Here is a 22756-nt window from a genome sequence, read left to right on the forward strand (position 1 = left end):
GCCGCTGCCGGCTGCCTCTGCGGTGAGCGCGGCGGGCCGGGGGCTCGGCCGGGGGGGGAGCGGCGCTGCTGGGTTCGTCCCTCCCGCTTGCCGACGGTCCGGGGCGGCAGGTGAGGGAGGGGACGGGAAGGGAGGGGGAAGCGGAAAGGGAAGCGGCCGTTCCCGGTTGCAGTGGGGGGAGCCGTGGAGATGCGGCCGTTCCTGCCGGTGCGCGGAGCTGGGCCGGCGCCGCCCCCGCTCCGGCCTGAGGACGGTGCCCCAGCCCCTTTCCCGGGTGCGGCCCTGGCCGAGGGGTTCCCCCGCAGCCCCCGCCGGGAGCCGCGTGGCGGGTCCGCCCTGCCCTGCCCGGCCCGGCCCGGCCCGGCCGGGTGCTCCGGGGCCGGCTCCGCCGCCGCTTCTCCCTGCCCGGAGCGGTGGGTGCGGGCACGGCCGGGCTCGCTGTCCTGCCCCGCCTCCCCGGAAGGGTCTGCCCTTGTCCGGAGGAACGGCCGGGGCTCGGTGGAGGGAGCTGCATGAAGTTGTCGCTCTGCCCTCCCATTTTGTGTGACAGCAGGAGTGGGGGGAATGTTCCTCGCCTACCTCAGCCCGCACCTGCGCTTCATTACAGGATGTGGAAAGACTCAAGTATTTTATTTTTAATGTTTTGGGGTTTTTTGCTGTACTCTGTTTTTGGGATTATTGAAAGCGAGTTGTGGCGTCTCTCGGAGAAACTTGTGCAAGTAAGAGCGGTGAGCTTTACTTCTGGCCTGTATCCATTTTTCTTTGCTGTGTCTGGGATAGGACATACGGCCGATGAAAAGGTTCAGTGTGTTGTTTTGTTCTGTGGGTGGGTTTGAGGGATTTCTTGGTTGTTTTTGGAACTGTTTTGGGTTTTTTAGGTTATTCATGAACATGTCATATTTGTCTGTAGGTGTAACTGCCTGCTTAAAGCAAGCAGACTGGTGTATTTCTGTTTATACCCTGTTATCTCTCATCTTTACTCTTTTTATGGTGCCTCTCACCAAGGTCTCTTAGTATGGGAACGTTTTACCTAATTTGGGTAACAGAGACTCAGTTTCTTTTTTCACTAAAGTTTAAGAAAATGAAAGCATCTTTAAAAGTACTGGAAGTACACGATAGGAAGGTGTAAAAGAGTGAAAAGTTAGCGTTCTCCATGGTAAAAAAAAAATTGAGACCAGCGCTTTGTGCCTGGTATGTGTGTCTTCTGAAGACAAAAATGCTGTTGCGCAGATGCATCTTTGATACGTTTGCTGTTGTTAGGGGTACAAAAAGACATCTGGGGTAGAAGTGAGAACCTTTAAAGGCACGGTCATGCCTTGGGCTGGCTGCCTAGAACAGAGGTTAGACAGAGTTAAAGTGGGTATTTATTGAAGGCTTTTAACAGCTACACCTTGGGCAGTGCAAGAGCCTCACTGAGGCTACAAGCAAGATGGGCAAGAGTTTTTCGGGCAGATACATGTTTGGTCTAAATGCATATCTGGGTTAATTGTCCAATTACAGCTTCAGGTAATGAAGTGACATTCCCCCAGTTTACTTTGGTTTATACTTTTTGGGCCTGGGGCTGTGATGATGACCTCGGTTTTCAGTCCTGGAAGGATTATTTTGTCTGACCAAAATGGGAGACTGACTGTGATGGGAGCTTACTAACATTCTATATGAAAGTTCAGAGTTAAACACTAATCCAGTACAGGATCTGAAAAATGCAAAATTAAAATGTAAGGCATCATTTGGATATTCCATTTTGACAAATTCAACATTTAATGGTGGTGTCAGCTGTGCCTTGCACATTCCCAATGTTTGGATTGGTTTCTTTAAGTAAGTACTTCAGTGAATTTGTCATGTTTAGGATAAATACGAAATTAAGTCTTGTCTGTGTTAGTGAGACAGGGAAAATGTCTATCTCTTGCTTCAGACAGTTTGCCTCCATTCACGTGGGAGACCAAGATTTCGTTTTGAGAGTGGTGCAAGAAAAGTTTTCAGTATTTTAAAGAATCAATTGTTTTTGAGTGGTAATTCAAACGTGTTTGATTAACTCAGCTTGAGCTCGGTGAAAATGTTGACTTTTTTTAGAGGAAAAAACAAGATACTTAAATGATGAATAGCAGTAGTTACCACTCCCAGTGTGAAGATTCTTGATTTAAATAGCTTGACCTTTTCTCTCAAGTACAGAGAAAAGTTGGTACTTGTAGTCTTTGAAATGTTCCTTGTTCTGAGATCAACCCAGTTTAGGAACAATAACTGCATGTGCAGAACTCTGCAGATGACAGGAAGGGGAGTGGCCTTTTCTGGTGCTGTACCGGCCTGCAGTGAAGCAATAGAAGTTCTGTATAAGTTAAAAGTATTTATTGGCTTGCTAAGCTGATCTGCTAGGTTTTTACACAAAGAAAAGTCTTTACTTCTTAAAAAGTCATTATTCTAGAATTTCAAAATGATGTCTGCATGCATCTTGCTAGAAGTCTCACAGATAACTGCAAAGTTAAAGTGGGAAGTGATGTCTGTGGATTGAGGGGAGGGAGGTTGCTGCAGTAATTCTTTGCATTAACAACTCCTTGGGGCTGGGTGGTTTCACAGTGACTGCTGGAAGAAGAGTGTTATAGGCTTTATCATTAACTTGGGCTGTCCAGGCCTGTGTAACAAACTATGTTATTAAGTGGTCCTGCACTTTTGAAGATTGCTGAGGAATTCTTCCAGATGAGTGTATCTCTCAATATGCAATGTGTTACTAAACTTTATCTGTGGTATATTTAAGAAAGTGAACTCTGCTTTGTTTTCAGAATGTTTGGGCACTTGATGCTCATTGAGATTTCCCAGGTAAGCCAATAACATGTGGAAATCTATAGCCCCCAGAAAAGGTTTGTTCTTAAAAAACAAAAATGTTACTGGATCGTAGGACTCCTTCCATAGTCTTAATAAATTCTAGCAGTTGGATTTTCTTAGTAAACAGCACTCTCCTGGCATGAGCCATGTTGATATTGATGAACCTACCTGTGATGATTTGAGGTAGTTTTACAGTGATGAGCTTCCCTGTGGCTGTCTCTTCTCAACTTAATTCTTCAGAAGCAGCTTCTGAAGAGGTATTGAGCCATTGGCAGCTGGAACATCTGTGCCTTATAGGTTCTGTCTGCATTAATCATAAAGAAACCCAGTTGTCAGTGTTCTAAGATTCTGAAATTAAACCATTTAAATAGCAGCAGTGTGCTCTGTCACTTTTGTCAAAAGGTGATTCTGTCCTCCACTGCAAGTGAGGGTTGACACCAGATCCTGTCAGACATTTCACAGCAATCCTATGTTCACAAACATTACAGTAATCCTGTAAATAATCTGCGGGTTTGTGTCTTGATAAAGAATGAGTGTGAGTATTTAAAGTGGATAGGATGGTCTTAACAGGTCTTCTATTGTGTGTTACTTCAGTTTTCACTATAACTTGAAAATTTCAGTTGATTGGCTTCGTTTTTTCTTCTGTTACAGTTCTTCTTTGGCATTTAAGCCACTCACAGCCAAAGAGAATCTGTGCAAGCTTCTGTTTGGAGTCATCACAGGTGTTCCCTGCAATATTTTTAACCTTTCTAAATATACTTGGTTAACAAACCATTGCACTGGGCTGTACTCAGTATTGAGTCTGAAAAGCACCAGGTCTTGTGAAACCTTCTGGGTATTTTACATTCAGACCCGTGCTGCCTGATGAATACAATAGGTTTATTTTTTGCTGCCTTTCAGCACTGCAGATATGTCAATGTTGTTGGAAGAGTCTATTTAAAAACAGTTCTGACAACTTGTAATTTAAAATAAGCTTATATAAAGTTCATTTCTTTATATTTCTCAGGTGTGTGCATCAACTAATATTTCCCAGCTTTTTAATGTCCAGGTGTTTTTTCCAATTCAGTATCTGAGGAGAAGTGTCTTGGCTTTCTTGATGAAATAAAACTTGCAAATTATCTGATGGCTTAACTTGTTAATGTACCCCATGTGTTGCTCACTCTTGTTCATCCTCTTGCTGTGTGCAGAAAACTGGTTTACCTAAGTAATTTTTAATTTCATTTGTAGCTGGTCAATGAAGATAGTAGCTTGTCTTGAAGCAATTATTTTGAAAGAGCAGATATGTAGGGTTTAGAGATGGTTCTCTCCCTTGCCTCCATCCCTTATCCCTTGTGCTGTGTCTCCTCCTTCCCCTCTCTCTTCCCCTGGTCTCCTAAAACCTCCAAATCCATGAGTAACGATCATATTGAAGTAGGAGCTTGTATAGCACCTAGAAAATGTGCTCACAGAACAGTCTCGCTGTTTTTCTGGTTTTTCTTTGGTTGGGTTTTTGTATGATTGCAGCATTAGTCATGGTCTGGTTTTAAGAGTTCTTGTCTCCTATCCCAGAAACTCAGTAAAGTGAGTAAAATAGTATCTTCCCAAGAATGTTGATAAGGCTCACAGAGAAGCTTTCTTTCTGAACAAGTGAAATGAAATCTAGACCTTAAGAACAGTGGGATGAAGTGTTAAAAGAGAATTCTCATTACCTGGACACAACGTGTTATGGAAATGATTGCATGGGTGAGTCCTGCATTGAGGCAGCAAGAGCCTGAAGCCAGTCTGAGTCTTCAACACCCCAGGTGACAGCATGAGACTAGTTCTTATCTACCAGGAAAGCTGAACATGTCTGTTTAGATTTCTATAAAAAAAATTGGAGAGGGTGTTACACATAATAGTTCAAAAAATGAGATCTGTTATGCCCATGGATTCACTAAGCATTAAGTCTATTGACTTTCATTTTGCCTTTTGTGCTGGTTTTAAAATGAAAAAATGTGAGAAAATTGATGAGTGGTGTATTGTGTTGCTTACAACTATACATAAATACATCTTTGGGCTTCATAATAAGCATCAAATTGAGTGTAAGCATTTTTCTCAAGCTTTAATAATAATTTTTTTTTTAAATAATGTCACAGTTCAGTGTTAACAGGTCTCTTAAGAAAGTGATTTAAGAAATGGAGTGAGTTAAAGCACAAAAAGATCCGTCAGGTTTCCTTTATTGAAGGCTAGGATTGACTAGCAGTGCTGTTCCATCCCACTGTGTGTTCATGTTTCCCTATCTGGGAGTAGGCTACACAGTGTGTGCTGCTCTTTGTGGCAAAAATCAGTCAGCTCTGGAGACAGTTCAGTTCTTGTTTAAAATAGTGTCCCAGTTCTGGACAAATTTAGGAGGAAACGTCCTGAAAGGCTGTCTGCTCTGACAGAAGGCTGGTTTGAGCAACCCCTCCCCCACAGGTTCCCACAGGTTCAAAAGGAATTCCTTTCTCCAAAGTGCAAAAATCCCTGTTTATTTAGCAGTCAGATTGCTCACAGGCATGAAAAAAGGAGTGAATCATGTTCAATACCTGTCACTGCTCTGCAGAGATGGCAGATTCAGAGTCCTTTCTGCAGGTGTGGCTCAGCAGTGGCGGCCCCTGGGTGATGTCCTAGTGCTTCGGACTGGAGGAAAACTGAACAGTTCCAGAAGAAGAAGCCACAGTCCCAGGAAAAAGCTTACTGCCTCAGCTCATGAAAAAGAGGCTAGCTAAAAAAACCCCAAGGATCAACTCTGTCTGTCTGTCTGTCTCTCTAAAGAAAGAAAGCTGGGAGAAAACCCCAGACGCTTATCTCTGGTTTTGAACACAGGCACTACAATAATTCCACTACTTCCCTCCGCCCCTCAGCTCTAACTTGAAGCTGCAGGACTCTGCTCTATATCTGAGCACAGAGCAGGCAGCAGGGGTAGCAGGGTGTGCAGTCACCTCAGGACACTGTGTGCTGGCCAGGTGGGAACTGTAGCACAGGCAGGCTCCAGGATGGGACCGTCACTACCTGTCAGTCGCTCAGAGCTGCCTTTATGCTTTTGAGCTCTCTCCCTTGGCAGGTAGCTGGGTGTGCACATGTGCACCTGACACAGCAGCTACAGGGAGCTCAGATTCTCCTGCATGTTAGCAAAGATTTTGAAACTGAAATTTGTCTGCTTCACTTGCTTTAAGTTCCTCTCAAGCTGTTCGGGTCCCAGCTGTTGGAATCTGGAGATGGGTTGGAGAAGAAAGCAGTCCATCTGGAATTTAGATTCTCTGAAGATGGCTGTTTATGACAAAATTCCCACTGATTCCTGCCCACAGACATTGCCTTGAGTATCAGTCAGTTGCTTTTCAGTTCAGTGTCGTTGGGATTTGTTAATATTCTTCTAGTTTGCTGTCCAAACTCACTTTTCCAGGTGTTTAGTTCACAGGTGAGAATGACTGAGGCTTCAGGCCCAGCTGCAGGTGTGTGAGGCTCACATGCTGAACTTGGGGACTTCCCTCCCCTCTGGCTTTGGGCAGAAACTGGTGGCTCAGCAATGGGAATCTGGGAGCAGGGGGGATTGGAGAGTACAAGCATTGCAGACAGGTAACCTTCTCTCTTCTCTTTGATAGGTTTGGGAGAGCATCGTCCTCTAATCTTCAGAAACCTGGAGTTTTTATCAGTGAGCTACCTAAAGGAATCTAAGGAAATTATAGCTGTAGCTTCCTTGCCATTACTTTTTTGGTGTTTGTACCTCTTCTTCAGTGGTTTTAGATCAAGAAGCACTATGAGCACAGTAAGTACTTTGCTACTCAGTCCAAACCTGATTCTTGAAGCATGTTTTCCATTGTATTTATGCAAACTATTTTAAGAGTTTCTAGCTAATACACAGGAACACAAGTCTATTGAATCTTCGTGTACATTCAGATTTTTAATCACTCTAGGTGCTAGCAGTAGTACAGAAATGCTCACAATGTCAGCAAAACCCAATACACTGTGAACTAGTTTCTCATTTGCAAACCATCATGAGAGGCTTTTTCTTGGTGAGGCAGCTGGTAAGAGATCTGGATCTGGGCTGATATTTTTATCCTTGCTGGAATCGATTCAGGTAAGAATAAGCCATACCACCTATTGATGACTATTACAGCCATTCCAGGAGTGTTTTCTGTACCTTTATGTGCTTTCATTGGTGTTGCAAAATTGAGGGCTATGTTAGTACTGCTTGCACAGAAAATGCTAAGTCTTTGTTCTCTCTTAGACTCAACGGAAGCGCCGTGGAGGAACAGGTAATTCTAGGCAAGCTCGAAAAAGAAGCAGGCTCATGGCTTCCACTGCTGAAATGGCTTCAGAAGCAGAGCCAATAGAACTTGAAGAAAGTGGTAAGTTTTCTTTTGAAGCGATAAGAACAGAAAGTGCTTCTGCAGGGTTTGGGTACAGCTGAACATGTATTTTTGCCAGTTTCTAGGCTGTGTAGTGGAGAAGCAGGGAAACATGATTTTAGGAAGTGCCTAGTGGCACACATGGCTAAATAACAAGCCTACTGAAAGGCATGGCATGGCATGGCTAAATAACAAGCCTACTGAAAACTGGTTTGGTTTGTTACTGAGCTACAATGCATTTGTCACTAGTGATAGATGAGTTGCACAGGAAAAGTCCTCAAGAGCTGCTCAAACATCTGCATGTCTATTCAGATAAGATGGGTGTTTCAGCAGCTGCCACTACGCAGAGTGGCAAGCTAAATTTTGAAACTCCCAAGTTTGAAGAAGATAAGGAAAACTTTTTATTATTAATTGTGCCCAATCCCTCAAGGGAATGTGCAGAGCACAGTACTATTATATCCTATATGATTCATGTTACATTTTTGTGTGATAAGCATTCTCCTGTCAGATGAGTTGTCTGTTGCTGTTGTCATCTGACAGAACTGTGTGAGGGGTTTAGCTGCTCTTTTGCATTTCAGCTTGCTGAAGACAGGGCTGGTAAAGCTGTCTGGGAGTTGCTGAGGGCAAAGCTTGAGTGAAATGTTGGTCTCATTCCTGAAGAGAAGATGGACAGGAGATGGTTGAATCTTAGGCTGTTACATAGTGGCAGGCAATTTTCCTCCTCTGCAGTCTTTGACCTCGATTCTAACTTTGTTTTTCAGCTGGTGAAGAAGTAGTAGATCTCACATGTGAATCTTCTGATCCTGTAGTCGTTGATCTAACTCACAATGATTCCATTGTGGTAAGTAGTGAATAGCACACTTACCTAAATATTGTAGTCAAATTCGTTTCCTCATGTGTTGCCTGATAGAACCTGACTTTAAAGGGCAAGTTTTAAATTCAGGTTTGGCTTTTCAGGGCCTGAAGGTCCTGTGTTACAGAGAGCAAAGAAGCTGCTCTGGAGGTGTACTTGCAGTTAGTGATAGGGTAGTATAAACTAACTTTTTGCTCCAGAACCTGGAGTTTATATAGATCTGTCATAAATAATGTAACCTAGAGATGCAGTTGATAGTTGAATTTTTTCTAGATATATCAAAGGTAGAATCATAGAATAGTTTGGGTTGGACAGGACCTCTAACATCATCAAGTCCAACCATTCACCCCACACCACCAGGTCCACAACTGGGCCATATGTGGAAGCACCACATCTGTCTGTGTTGGAAATACCTCCAGGTGTGATTTCAAGCCAGTGCCACTGGGCTGCCCTGGGCAGCCCCTTGCAGTGCTTGGCAAGTCTTGGTGAAGAATGTTTTATAATACCCCCCTAGGCCAATGATTTGAAGAAAAAGCCAAGGGAAAGAAGAGTAAGTAAAATAAGTTCAGGTTAATACTCCCAGAAGTCTTTAAAACACCTTAATTTTTTTCTGCTCTTTTGAAAGCTAGAATAGTCTTTGATCCAGCTGGCAGTGTTGTTTATCCCCTCAGTTTTAGGATGCCACTGCTGCTGTGCTGAGCAGAAGCAAGCAGCAGGAATAGCATAGGGAGTGTTTCTTGCTGGGGTTATTCCTGAGCCTTTGCAAAGGAAGGGCCTCAAACTTAACAACAGAATTTGCACTTACCCTGCTCCAGTTCCACCAAGAGCAGGCTGGGGGATGGGTTTCTTTTCTTCAGCAGCTGCCATAATATGGCATGTTTATGGACACCAGTGCTGAACTGGCCTGTTTGAGGAGAAAGAGGGAAAGAATCACCTGAAACTAAACCATGGAACTGAAAGGGTGGAGCAGGAAGGGGCACATTCAGGTGGTTCATAAGTTGCTTCTGTTGCTACCCCATTGGAGCAGTGGGAGCAGAACCATCAGCATCCACATAGTTGTTTACAGTGAAGCTTTTAATGTACTGCTTTTAATAGTCCTAATCAAAATAAGAGTAATAGCCTATCATTCTTGGCTTGTTTTGTTGGAACTGCTGTGCCTAGCTGGTCTTTGTACGTAAGACCAGGGGTGCACAACAAAGTCTAATTGTATTTTTTTTTCTCTCCTCTCCCATGTGTTTTGATGCAAGATTGTTGAAGGTGAGTTGACATTTTAAAATTGATAATGGAATTCTCCTAAATGTAATAATTATTATTTTTTATTTGCCTTTTTCAATTAATTTGAGCAGCATTTATTGAAACTGCAAAAGGCCAGCCAAGGACATTGCTAGAACATCTGTCCAGTGCCTTAGAGAATGAATCCAGTCTCAAAGCTTGTAGAAAGTATCTGAAATAAAATATATCAAAAGCTGCTCTAAATACTTTTTCTTATTTTCTAAAGACAGAATTTCTTTAAGCCCCAAGTTGACAATAAGTTTAATTAGCACTAGCATATTGGTTGTGAATGAAAAAAAAGTCAGATTTGTCTAACCTGTATTCCAGTAAAGGAACTAGAGAAGGTGATTTGTGCTCATAGTATGCACTAGTCTAACATGCCTCAAATTTTGCAGTGAGAAATATTAACTTTTTTTTCTTCTTGAGATGTTAAAATAGTTACAGGTCTAAAGAAGTTCATCTTTTACATCTTTCAGATGTAGTCTAACTACATTATTGGAGATACATTAGTGTGTTGTCAGCTGCTTATCTAGAATGTAATCTGTCCTGTGCTCTGAATGAAGCAAGAGTAAGTGAAAAACGCCTGCAATAAAAGTTGTAACTGAGCACTTAGGCAGGAAGTGGTTTTAATTTTGTGACTTTTTGTGTTGTCTTATTGTTTAGTAGCTTGATTATTTCTACATGGATACTGGAGTTGCAGAGATAAACTTGTGTTCAGTCCTCCCGCTTCCAGATCACAGCAGTTGTTGCAGTTCCTCAACATAGGATTGTAGCTGTTTCTGTCAGTAAGAATTGGGAGAAGTGTCTTCCCTTTATAGGGGAGATTAATTCACAGGTAGTGTAATTTCCTGGAATGTGTGACACTGAGGATCTTCAAGATTAAGTTTTAGCTGTTTGTAGGGTGAAGAGATCAAATGATTTGTGTCAGTATGTAGTAGAATATTCACAATGTCTCGACATGTTCAGCCTTAATATTTAGAAACTAGTTTAAGATTGCTTTTAATGCAGCTGAATATGGTCTAGTCTTGCATTTCAGGGATAGTTTCAGGGAGATAATAGTATAGCTAACTTAACAAAACTAAATTACAGAGAACCAACGACAGAGGAGAAATCTGAGGCTAAGAAGCCAGAGACAGGCAGACAGCTGTGTGCTGAGCAGTGATGATGAAGATGAAACCAGAGATAACGACGTGTACGTGGCTGATAAAGCAGCTCGAGAACTGGGACCCCTGGAAGAGGAAACTGCAAGTTCAAAGTACGTACACCTCATGAGCTGCCAAACATGGAGCTGTGCTTCTTTTGAGGCAGACAGGACTGAGTTGTATTTGTCATCACCTGACTTCCTTTGAAGCCTTCGCTTTCTCAGTTCCCTCATTTAATGAGTATGACATCCCATGTTGTACGATAGTCAAATGATACTGTTTTCACTTTAGGATGAAAAGCCAGCCCAAAACAGATCTACAGCTTTGTATTCAGCCTTAAAAAGATGAATGTGGGGTATGGCAAGGTCTGCTGGGGTAGATGTTAGTAGTGCTTCCTGCTTGGATTGAAGATAATGGGATAAAGACCATCTCACACTTTCTATGCCTGTTTGATTAATAAATTACAAGCTGTGGTTCAGCATGGGCAGTGACATAAGAAAGCCAAATGTTTAGGTAAAGAGTTCTGAAGGTTTAAAGTAGAAATTAGTTTGTAAAGAATAGTGTCAGGAAGCTCTTTTTGTTTCTGCTAGCTGCTGTTATTCAGCCCTTGGGCTGGGCCGTGTTCCCTAGGCAGCCAGGCTGTGCCTGTTGCTGACTGTGTGTGCAGTACTGCTCTCCTGGAGGCTGAAGGCAGCAGAGGCTCATCTGTAACCACAGCTCAGTAACAGACACTGAGTCGGTCTTTCCACCTTGGAACTGGAAATTTGAGTATTTCCTTGTGTCACTGTGTTCCTGACCTACATTTTATAAGGAGGAGTTCTTGAAGTGCCTATGTTACTGGGCTGTTGCTAAATTGGAGCAGGGGATTTTGGAACTTCTGACAGCCTCTTCCCTTTCTAGAATGACTCATTTCCAAGGCAGAGCTCAGTGCTTTTGTTACAGAGCTGTCACTGATGGCCTGTTGGAGATTAGTGCTGAACAGAGCAAAGAGATTGCTGTGAGTTCTTGTGCTAGACCAGGGTGACCTAGTGCATCTTCCCCCTGGGGAAAACCTTTCCTTTAGGACAGAGGGACCCAATCTTGTTATTACATGCCACAAACTGAGGAGTTAAAGGTACACAGGAGTCTTGAAAAGAAATGGACCATGGTGCACTCAGATGGTGACGTGACATTTTGTGTGGGTAACCCTTGATGTGCAGTGAAATTAATGGCTGCATGTTTTTTCTTCTTCTCTTCTCTGTACACAAGGCCGTCTGGTACTGTCAGCTGTCCAATCTGCATGGATGTCTACTCAGAGGTAAGGACCCACCTGCTGTCATCCTTTATATGCTGTGTGAGGGAGAGAGGGGCAGAGGGGGCTCATTTGGCTGCTGTGGGATGTCACAGAGAGCTGGCTTGAAGCACAGCTTGCCTTGAGGCTCATAATAACTTATCAGTCTAAGTCACTACTTGTTAGTGGGGGTAGAGGGAGGAACCCTTGGCAGGATGGCACTGAAAGATCTGCAAGTTCCTTATTATTCTAAGAATAAAGGAGAATTCCAGATATTCTCAGTCCTGTTTGTGTGATGGCAGTAGACCAGCAAAGTTGAATTCTTTACTTCTAATGCCTGTTGTGGTTTCTTTTTTTCCAGATTGTGCAAAGTGGACGACTGATTGTGTCAACAAAATGTGGCCATGTCTTCTGCAGTCAGTGCCTCCGTGATTCCCTTAGGAATGCCAACTCTTGCCCAACTTGCAGGAAGAAACTCACTCACAGACAGTATCATCCCATTTATATATGAGTACTTTTATTTCTCAGGACAGACTCAACTGGATTTTGGGGGAAATGTTATATTTTCAGTGCTCTGAAGATTTAAAGAGCAGCAGGTTGTGCACAAATCCAAATAAAACTGTTTTTTTTGGAGACCAACTTGAACATATCTAGACAGCTTTTTTATGGTCCAAGTTGCTTCTTGTTACGTTCCTGGCTATCATGCTACATCAGTGACTGTCTAAACTAGATCAGCAACCTAGACCAGGAAGGAAGCAGTTAATCCATTTCCTTCTACTTTTTTTAATGCTTAAATAAGGGAGTGTGAATATTTTGTTTTTTCTTACTCTGTTAATTATTCCTACCTTCACATACAGGTATGGAATAGTTTCCTTTCAGAACACAGATTAGCAATTCACCATTGCATTATGCTTTTTTTCATCCTGTAAGAAGCTCATGACTCTTGCTTTCTTGCATATCATCTTTGCCCTAGCAGAGTGAGTACTTTACTGAAGGGTGGTTTTTTCATAAATCAGTCTTAAATTGACAGCAAGGGTTATGCAATAAAGTGACCTGCTGTTAATCAGCAGTCAAGTGTTTTGAGCAGCAGACATGAACATGCAAATGTTTTTATGAACTCCATGAAATCCCAGATACATAGACACATTGCAGCATGTACAATGTGAAAATAATTCTTTGATTGTTTCAGCTGCCAAGAATTCCTGTATTTTAATCCCAACACTGAATTTATTTTCTCACACAATGAGATGGTCTCTTGGGTTTTACTTGTGCTGTAATGCTGGCCTAATAATTATCAATAATACAGTCTTCTCTAGGCTTCCTAGTGATGAAAGCAAAGAAGCAAATTCATCTGTATGCTGAATACCAAAATATCTACAGATCTTCTTACTGTATCAGCTGTTCCCAGTGTAACACTTTAAGTTCAGTGTGTTCTCTTTGCTGTTCTCACTGGTTGTTACACTGACACCTGACTGGTTGTAGCCTGGTGAATAGCATTGAAAATTAAATTCCTGTACTGCCATTTTTGAGTGGAGGCTTTAAAAAGTGTTTGGTAACAGTTTTGACAGCCAGTTAGAGAAAAGTTAATTCTCCCTTTGCCCTGAGGGTTGTCCAGTTTTTTTTAAATGCAGTTTTAGAAAAGAAGTCAGATATATCTCCTAGGAAAGACAATTCCTCTAGTTGAGAAGGCAGGAATACACCAGTTTATGCACTCTTTTCCAGTCACTTTTTCCCCAGGACTGAGTTCTAAATGTCTATTTTAAACTTACAGCTAAAATGTCTGAGCTGATCTGGAGTCCAGGGTGAGCTGATACAAACAGATTGATGTGGACAAGATGATTAAAATCAGGGGTTTATGATCCACAGCTGTGGTAGGTGAACCCATGGGAACCTCCAGAATTAAACCTGGCCACTTCTCTGGAGTTGGTTGCTTATAGAAACCATTCTAAGAACCATTCTGTGCCCTGGTGCAGCACAACTGAAGGGTGTGTTTAGTTAATGTTGGTATCACAGGTGTCATTGCTAACCTGTCCTTGTCTGTAGGAAACCTTTAATTAAAGCTGCTCTTCTAAATTAGCTGTCTCAAGCTGCCTTGCAGCTCAAAGTAAAGTTGACTTTTTTTTTTTTTTTTTTTTAAATTAGGATGTTTCTGGATATAGAAATAGAGAGTTTTGTTACATAAAGGCTGCCTGAAGAAATGCAGCACCTTCACCCCCTGGTTTGGAGTGGCTTTGGTTCAGTGCTGTTAGCAGGAATGTGCAGTTGCTGTGTTGGCAGTCGGGTGACTCCTACAAAGTTACACACAGGTGGTTGCTGTGTGCTCCCATGGGTAAGATAAACAAGCAAGGACTACAGCTGTCTCAGGATACTGCAGTGACAGTGATGGCTGCAGTTGGGTCCCAAAAAGCAGAGTTGATGCTTTAAGTATTAATTGTGTCAGGAGAAGCAGCCCAGCATTAAAACTGTAGAGACCCACAAGGGTCACGGCAGCTACTTTGTCCCAGTAGCTTAACAAAGAAAGAATAAATTATGGCTGGTTTTCCTGGGGTGGCTGCTGTGTGAAAGGAAGCATCAGAAGAGGATTTAAGGGATTACTACTGAGGATGAGGGTGAGTCAAGTCACTTAACCATGCATCTTTCACAGTCTACTAGCCATGGCCTAAATGATTTTGCACTTCCTCCATGTAAATACCACTTTAGAGTTAGTGTTTCAATAAATAGATCTAATCAAAATTTAGATATCATAAACTATAACAAAGAGTTTTTAGCTTTTGTGTACCCTGTGAAGTGCCACAAATTTTGTGCATCTCAAAAAGGATATTATGTCTCAGTACATGGGAAAAAAATGGAAATTCATTACGTGCTTTTTTCTTCAAAGGAAAAAAAGTCTGATATATTTCAGTTCCAGCAATATTTCACATTGGCAAGAACTCATAGAAAATGAAAAAAATCTTTATGTTAAGTAGATGTCTGTCTTGTTGTATATAGTTCAATTTTTCCTGTATTTAATTGTATTCAAGTCTGTCTGCCCATCTATGTTGAACTCTGCTGGTAGGCAGAGGGTTCTCTTAACAGGTGAAAATAAAATGTTTGGATTGATAAATCACAAGTGCTTTTTTTCATTGTGCTGGAGTCATTGATTTGGGGGGAAATAATCCTGAAGGCCAAAGCCTTTCAGATGCAGGGGCCAGTGTGGGTTGTGCGGGGCAAAGGAGAAAGGCACCATCTGGGGCAGGGGGGATGTGGGGACAATGGGGCAATGCAGAGGTGGCTTTGTGGGTGGGGGGAGCCTGACAGCCAGGGCCAGAGAGAGCAGTGAGGAGGCTGGGAGGGTGCTGGGCCACCTCCCTGGGGCTCCCACTGCTGCCTGGCTGTGGAGCAGCCACTGGAGGGAATGCTGAGGAGAGAACTGAACTACAGTTCTCTTTGAACTACAGGGTAGTTTCAAAGTCCCAATAAAGCTCACTTGATTTTTTTTTTTCTCCAAAGAAACTAGAGATGCTGTTTCCTAAAGGTCTTGGCTTATCCCTCTTAGTTGCTTTTATTGTATTTTGTTCGTTTTTACTATTTATATTGTACACATACGGAGTAGCTGCCTTTCCAAATGCTGATGAGTAATTTGCTATTTCATGACACTTTTGTTTTTATCCTAAAATAAGCTTATAACTATTTTGCTTTATGCTGTACTATCTTTGCCTTATTACACCACATTCTGTAATAATGGATCTTTTCTTATAAGTCAGGATTAAAGTGGCAACCTCCATCATGCAATATGTCACCTGCTGTTCAGCAGCTGTCAGATGTTTTACACAGAGGGCTGTGTGGACAGGAAGACTGTTTGTTGTTATGGGGAGTCCTTGCTGCTTCAGTTAAGCCCTTGATCTGCTTCTGGTGGAACATTGGATCCATCAGATGTGCTCTCTGATTTGCAGCCAGATTTGGCACTTTGGGTGGATGAAGCATGCAGCACCTGCAGAAAGCTGTTCTCACTTGGGGTTTGATCCTGTATCACAGTTTTGGAAAGCAGAAGGGGTGGATATGAAACAAACCAGAGAGAAAACCAGGTCCAGGGCATACCAGCCCTGGTCTAAGGAGCTGGGTATAAACCATGGTGCAGTGGCTGGGCTGAACATGGGATCTGGGTCATGTTTGCAGTGCTGCAGTGTCTGAACTGAAGGCTCAGATTGGGTGGATGGTCCTGGGGGCTGGAGAGGAGACCATGGCTATGGACTGGGGACCAGGGCAGGAACATCACTCACTGGAAATTGGAACTACAGAGGGAAGTGTACAGATGTGTTTGCAGCTTTTTGTGTGTGAGCAGACGGTGGCAAAGGGGAGTTGCCAAGGGTAAGTGTTGGTGTATGGCAGGTGAAACAGATCAGCAGGGCCAGAGCTGCGTTCTGGTTGCAGAGCTCAAACCTCCATTGGCCTGGATTAGGATGGTGACACAGGTCTGGGGCTATGCTGACAGGTGACGTGATGCCATCTATGAAGTTTTGTTAACTGTAGAGATGTGTCCTTGCATTGTGTCTGCTCTACACTTGCTGGCAGTGTGTGGAGGGATGGAATGTTAGAAAATAAAGATAGTGCAGAAGGTAATCTCACACCTGAGGAGCTGCAGCTGTACTCATCACCAAAGATTAGGAACAGGCTGCCCTTAACAGACTGCTGTGTCCAATAAGGAGAGGAGTGCTACAAAAGGGTGAGTTAGCTGGGTGATGAGAGAGATGCAGTTTGTTGGCTGTATTGTGAAGGAGTCAGTGCTGTGAGGAGCTGCACATGAGAAATCACCAAGAAGGTATGGGAGCTTCGCAATAAGGTGATAACAGCAGTGAATGCTAATTTTACATGTTCTGTAAAAATCTATTCTCTAGGTCAAGAGCATGCAGTTGAGCCCCTGAGCTTCTGAGGATGGTTTTACCTCCAACTACTTTGTCTTTTTTATGTCAGTGTTGCCTGATGATGTAAAATCCAGCTTGGTTGTTTGTGTTTCATCAAAAGACCAAATTCATTGTAGTTTCTAGAGTTGACTTAGGGCCTGTGAACAATAAGATGCTTTAGAGCTGCTTCATATTATTTCTGTAATCCTAAATCCTCCTACAGTTTTTCTTTGAGAGTTCTGGGAAGGTAAAAGGAACAGAAATATCTGGTCTGGGGTTTCTCTCCCACCACTGCCACCACCACCACCCAATGAGGTTTCTATATCCAGCACACAAAAAATTAGGTTGCTCAAGAACTGTTTTATTCCTTTTTCACCCTTTTTCTCTCAATGTCCTTGTGCCTCACGGTGGGCACCAAAATCTGTCTTGGTTTGAAAGACAGGTGTCTGCTAAGGAAGGCAAGAGCCTCCCTTGGAATGGAAAATGTAAACCCCCTCTTTCTGAACTGGCTGCTTTTTGTGTTTTTCTTAAGTACCCAGTTGTTAGTGTTTCCTAGGAAGTTATGGGAAAAAAATAATTCTATAAGTAAAAAGGAACAAAAGGAAAGAAACCTAATCCCCAGCATCAGAGGAGAGCATTGCCATCTCTGTCGAGGACAGCTGTTGGTGCTGTGTCCAAATGCAGCCCAAGACTCCATGTGTCCCTTCAGAGAGGGGTCCCAGCCATGGCAGTGGTGCAGGATGTGATAAGTACTGGGTTTGTTAGGAAGGAGATGGAGGTCTCAAAGACCATTTCAAAAATATTTTGATTTCTTGCCCCATCTTTCACTCAGTGAAGCCCTTGATTACGCCAGCCATGTAAACCTGAAGTCTCACTTCCCCCTAGTAACTGCTACACACAGATTGTAGATTCAGACTTTGCATATTTTTATTTTCCGTAGTAGATGAGGTTTTAGGTAAGCATTTAAAAGCAGATATATTAGGAATGGAGAACTGCTTCTTTCTAGTCCTGTTTTCTCTCTCATATTTAATGAAAAAGATATTAGCATTAAAAGTCTTACACAGAAAAACAACGGGTTATGATATTGTTTTAATGCAGAGGTTACAAAGGTCAAGGGATTAATGGTCATAGAGGTCTGTCTAAATGAGCATTTGCAGGTGTCAGTTTTAAACACATTCTAATTCTTTATGGGGAACTTTTTCACAGAGAGTACACCAAATGTGTTCATACATAGTAAGGGATTCTTGCTTCCTGGGGAAAGAGAAGAGCCTCTGCTTTCTCTAGCAGTAGTTCATCCCACTTAGTGCCTTATGGGATGAGATAGAGCAGCATTATTTTTTTTTTATGTAAACTTCTGTGTAGCTCTTTTTGCACATCTTGACTTGCTGCATCATCACAAGTGGGCAATTCCTAATTAGTGTGATTAAAAGCACATATATTGCAGTGGAAAGGGACACAAAAGTTAGTAATTAAAACTCTGCTGCAAGGAGATGGTGTGCTATCTCTTCTTTCCTTTGCCAAAAATTCCTCCACAAGTCTAATTTCGAGCCTTGCTTAGCAGAGGAAGGGTATGAAACTGTGGCCATTTCCATGACCAGTATTACAACACCATTTCCCCAAATCATTTATTAGTTGCCACAAAGGTTGAAGTGTATTTCTAACTAATTCAAAAATCAAAATTTTAGACGTGGATCATGCATATATTTGTGCCTTCCTTTTTGCTGGAGTGCAGAAAAATGAATTTTAAAAATAGCCTGGGGTGAAGGTTTAAGTCATTCGTTTTACAAGGCTTTTTAAAAGCTTCTTTCCTAACCTGCCAAATTATAGGATGGCTATAATTTGTTTAAGTCTTTCAACATTTAGGAAAGTGCCTGCTGCATATTGAAGCATTAACTCGCCTTAGCTGAGCAAATTGAGCACGGGGCTGCAGGAGCAGCCGGGGCTCCGCTGGGAAGGAGCTGCCTGCTCCACACCAGGCCTCATGAATTGCAAAGAGCTAATTAGGAGAAATGCTCACAAAAGACTGATTTTCTGACACTTCTGCCTAAGAAATATTTGAAGTGCTTTGGGCATTCTGAGGATTCTCTGTCTGTAGAGATGGTTTGTTAAACTTGCCATCAGTGCTCCTTTTATTTGTCTTCTCCCACCTCTCATATCTGAGGGCAGAGAGCATTGCGTGGAACAAAGTGCTGCTCAGCCATTGTCACCATCAATCAGAAAGATAGGGGACTTCCAGCTGGAGGTGCTTGGACCCTAAAATTGATTTTTTATTATTCATTTTTTCTTATTATTTATTTCATTAAAAAGCAGCCAGTTCCATAAACTTCTACAGCTATCTGCAGGAGCTGCAAATTCTCCCCAAGAGCTGTTTTCAGAGGGGAGCAGAGACAAACAATTCAAGCAGTGTTGGAGGCTGGGGATTTAATAAATGCCACCAGGGTCCCAGGCATGAACTCAGGCAGAGCCCTCCTTTTGGACCCTCCTTCCCTGAGAAATCCAGGAGGGTTGTTTGTCCTGTGTTCAGGGATGCCCCGGGAAAAGGCTGATGCCCAATTTGCTGATCTGCTGTGAACCTGCCACTCCCTCTGGCAGCAATGGGGTTTCACTGAGCCACAGCAGGGCAGTACCTGTTTATCTGAAGAGATGAATGAAATAATTGTGTTGTGTGCACAGCAGCTCCTTGGAAATGCAAGGGAAGTAGAAATGGTTTACTTAAAAGATGGACAGGAAAGCTGTATATACTCTTATTCATTACATCGCAGCATCGCTACCTAGATATTTTATAGGATTTTATTGGTTTTAGTATTGTTTTGTATCTGTTAGGATGCCTGGAAAAAGCTTTTTGGACATTATTTTGAAAGCAAATGTTTATGTATTTATCCATCCTACACACTGATTTTACAGCTGGACTTGCAATGCTTGGATATCCTGGACAAGAGCGAGACTGTCAAGTCTAACCTCCTCAGTCATCCCTCTGGGCTTCCTCATCTGAAATTGCAAATATCCACAAGACTACACCCTTAATATCTGAAACATCCCTTGGGTAAGGAAGGTGTTGCATTTGTGGGCTGGGAAATGCCTTGTGGTCCTGGGCTTGTGTCCTGTATCCCCCATTCCCTGCCATAGTGATACCCAGATGGAATTATGGCAAGCCAGATCAGGCACAAGGCAGTTCACTAGGACAGAAAACACTTTGTGTCTGGTTTAGGTTAGGTCCAACACCTAGGAAGAGTTTGAGGGACACACGTGGTGTTTGACAGTGCAGCTTTGGCTGGTTCCTGGCAGGCAGGAGCTCACATCCCAAACTGGGTTATGTTGCTCCTACCTCATGCTGCAGCCAAGATCCCATGGGAGAGACCATCCAGCACTGACATGCCTGGAGTGACTTGGGAACCTGCCCCCTGCTGCCAGCTTTCTTCTGGAAAAGGGTTTTGTGCCAGGTGGGAGCAGGTGGGAAATGTCCTCTGGGATGCACTGACCTCAGAGACAGGAGGAGGTGACAGTGCATGGGAGACGTGGGTTTCTGCCAATGCTTTGTGTGGGCTTGTGTGCCATGTCTCCCTGATTTCTGGTTGTGGGATTAACCAAAATTTACAAATAGAATAAAACCAAGGTGAGGAAATACAACGTTGGCTGGTACTGCTCCATCTTGGTCTGGGCCCACACCCTGACAGAGGTCTGGGCTAAGTGTTTCCAGCCATGTCCAAAGAATATGTGCATGTAAGTCACCATTATCTTTATTCCTCTTGTGGTGCCAGCTTGGAAGGAACCCTGGTCTGACCTTTCTTGGCAAAAGCATAGTCTAGACAAGATGGCCTGGCTCCCTGTGCAGCTGAATCTTAAAAATGTCAGCTACTGGGGAGTCCCCCACATCTCTGGGGAGTTTATCCCCATGACTGACTGTTCTCTGCGTGAAAAAATTTTCCTCTTTTGTCCAATCTCACCAGGAGTAACTTGTACCTGTTACCTCCCCTCTTTTCCATGTGACTCTGTAAAAAGGGAGTTTCATGTTCTTTGTAGCCACCCTTTAAGTACTGGGACACAGCAATAAAGTCTCCCCTGAGCCTTCTTTATCCAAGGCTGTACAAACCCAGTTCTCCCAGCCTTTTCTATTATGGCTGGTTCCCAATCCTCTGATCACCTTTCTGACCCTTCTTTTGACCCTCTCCAGCCTGTCCATGTCATTTTTGTGTAGTGGGGACCAAAATTGAACTTTGTATTCCAGGTGTGGCGTGACAAGTGGGATAATGACATATTTATCTTTGTTGGTGATGCCCTTGTTGATGCAACTCAGAATCCTGCTGGCTTTCTTTTTATATTGTGTTGAAATATTGTTGGAACACTGAGTTGCAGATTTTGTTCATTAAACAACACTAATGCAATTTATTAAAAATGAATGTCTTTCTAACTAGTCTGTTTTTGCTTTATGTGTTCAGTAATTTGAAGAAATTAGTGGTGAATAGCAAATTTTGTCACTGCTGTGAATAATTATACCTGCAATTATTAAACACTTGTTATTAAAGTTGATGAGGAAGCTGGCAGTTCCTGTTGAAACTGCATACTGTTAGTACTGAAGAAGCCAAGAGGAAAACAATGGAGATGATTAGGGATCTTGGTGGGACGTATTGAAGAAATCTGACTGTTATTCAGCCTAACAAGGGAACTGTTTGAGAGGATTTAACTCAAGTGTTTGGTACATTGAAATTTATTGCAGTGACGGGCCCAATAAGAGAGAAGCAATTATTAAAGGTTAATGGCAAACATTAAAATGTGCAGTTGTGGTTCTCCCCTTCAGCACTAAGCTGTGAGCCAGGCATCGCAGCAATGCCTGATCTTAGTTTTACATGTGAGACAAGAGGAGAAACCTCATGGACAGATGGACAGGAAAGGACACAGCTCACAGAAGGGCAGTTGGGATTTAGCAATGGAGTTTCTGTCACGAGCTTCCCAACCCGTGGGAGTGTCCCATAGTGAACCGGTGAAAAGTGAGCGGTGTTTTTCCATTGCCTCTTTGAAGATTTGAGGTTTGACAGTTAAAGCTTCAAACTGCTTCACTTTAGGAAATGAGGCACACAGTGTGAGGTCATTAAAAGGCTTTGCAGCTGATACTTCAGGCAAACAAGCAAGGAAGGCTTAGACACACCAGGTGAACTTAGCCTGGATACCAACGAGCAGCCAATGAACTTTGGGGGGCCGAAAAACTTCTCTCCTGATGTGCTGTTGCTGTGAGGGGGACCTGAGGTTTCCCTTCTCAAAACCCTCCATAATAAGGGCCCAAGCTGCCACAGAGGCTGCTGCAAAATGTCCATCTGCCAAGTGCTGGATGGAGTCACTGCTGCCCTGCCTCCCTGTGCTGGTGTGGCTGCCTGGGATCAGCCAGCACAGATCCTCCCTCTGCCCCCTGTGAGCCAGGCTGGGCCCGTGGTGCTGGTGACCCCCCTCCTGTGCTGCTCGTGGCATTTTCCCGCCTATTTCCTCTCTTTTGTTCTTCTTTTATGAAAAAATAAAGTTGAATTATCACTTACACTACCAACATTTAACCTTGTTTGTGTTTTAATCTCACTTTTGGGTATGTTTAGAACCTGATTGCTTTCTGCAGCTGTGGATTGAGGCAAAACTTGCTTTTCCTCATCTGCAGCAGATCGGAACAAATGCAGCCTTGTGCAAGCCCTGAAGGGATGTTTGGGGTAGGCAACCTCATAGCGTGGTGTTGGTCACTTGTGCTCTTAATGCTGCCCCTCCTGGCTGGACATCCCACTCACCAATGAGGAAAAGAATTTCCTGCCTCTTGCTGAAGAAAAAAATCTTGAAAATATTTCTATGGAAAGTAAACAAGGCCCCTCTCAGGGTTTTCTGGGCAGCCTAGAAATTAAGAATTACACCGAATCATCAAAAACCAGAAAATATTTCTTTTCGAGAGCCAAGTATTTTCCTGAAAAACACTTTTATTTATGATTGTGGTCTTAAATCAGTGCAGGACACTGACACACAACATGCAGCTCTTGCTGTTTTCCCCACACCAAAGTACGTGGGCCTTTGTGAGCTCCTGTGCTGAGCCAAGAGGAGAATCCCTGCCCTCCTTGTTCAAATTTTAATTCCTATTAATTTTTCTGTCACAGTAATTTCTCTGTCAAGCAGCTGAGCACCCTGCTAGGTGGTGACTGGTGAGGCAGCGT

General features: G+C 43.0%; 1 protein-coding gene and 1 long non-coding RNA gene across 2 annotated transcripts; both read left to right on the forward strand.

Moving 5' to 3' along the window:
* The first annotated feature begins 489 nt into the window (after positions 1-489).
* RNF4 (ring finger protein 4) lies at positions 490-14800 on the forward strand. Its single transcript, XM_064710211.1, has 8 exons — positions 490-624; positions 6417-6580; positions 7043-7163; positions 7925-8004; positions 9264-9273; positions 10378-10543; positions 11679-11727; positions 12062-14800. Exons 1-8 carry the CDS (start codon positions 513-515, stop codon positions 12209-12211), a joined length of 852 nt encoding a protein of 283 aa, XP_064566281.1. The 5' UTR covers positions 490-512; the 3' UTR covers positions 12212-14800.
* Positions 14801-16421: 1621 nt separating this feature from the next.
* LOC135447344 (uncharacterized) lies at positions 16422-20988 on the forward strand. Its single transcript, XR_010440076.1, has 3 exons — positions 16422-16498; positions 19485-19623; positions 19789-20988. It is a non-coding gene; the product is annotated as an uncharacterized LOC135447344 (long non-coding RNA).
* The last annotated feature ends 1768 nt before the right edge of the window (positions 20989-22756 follow it).

Source organism: Zonotrichia leucophrys, chromosome 4 (assembly GCF_028769735.1).
Source record: "Zonotrichia leucophrys gambelii isolate GWCS_2022_RI chromosome 4, RI_Zleu_2.0, whole genome shotgun sequence".
Lineage (NCBI taxonomy): Eukaryota > Metazoa > Chordata > Aves > Passeriformes > Passerellidae > Zonotrichia > Zonotrichia leucophrys.

Coding starts and splice junctions, on each gene's coding strand:
- RNF4 (XM_064710211.1), top strand. CDS start 513: ATGAAGTTGTCGCTCTGCCCTCCCATTTTGTGTGACAGCAGGAGTGGG. Junction 625..6,416: donor CAGGATGTGGAAAGACTCAA/GTATTTTATTTT, acceptor TCTCTTTGATAG/GTTTGGGAGAGCATCGTCCT. Junction 10,544..11,678: donor GAGGAAACTGCAAGTTCAAA/GTACGTACACCT, acceptor TCTGTACACAAG/GCCGTCTGGTACTGTCAGCT.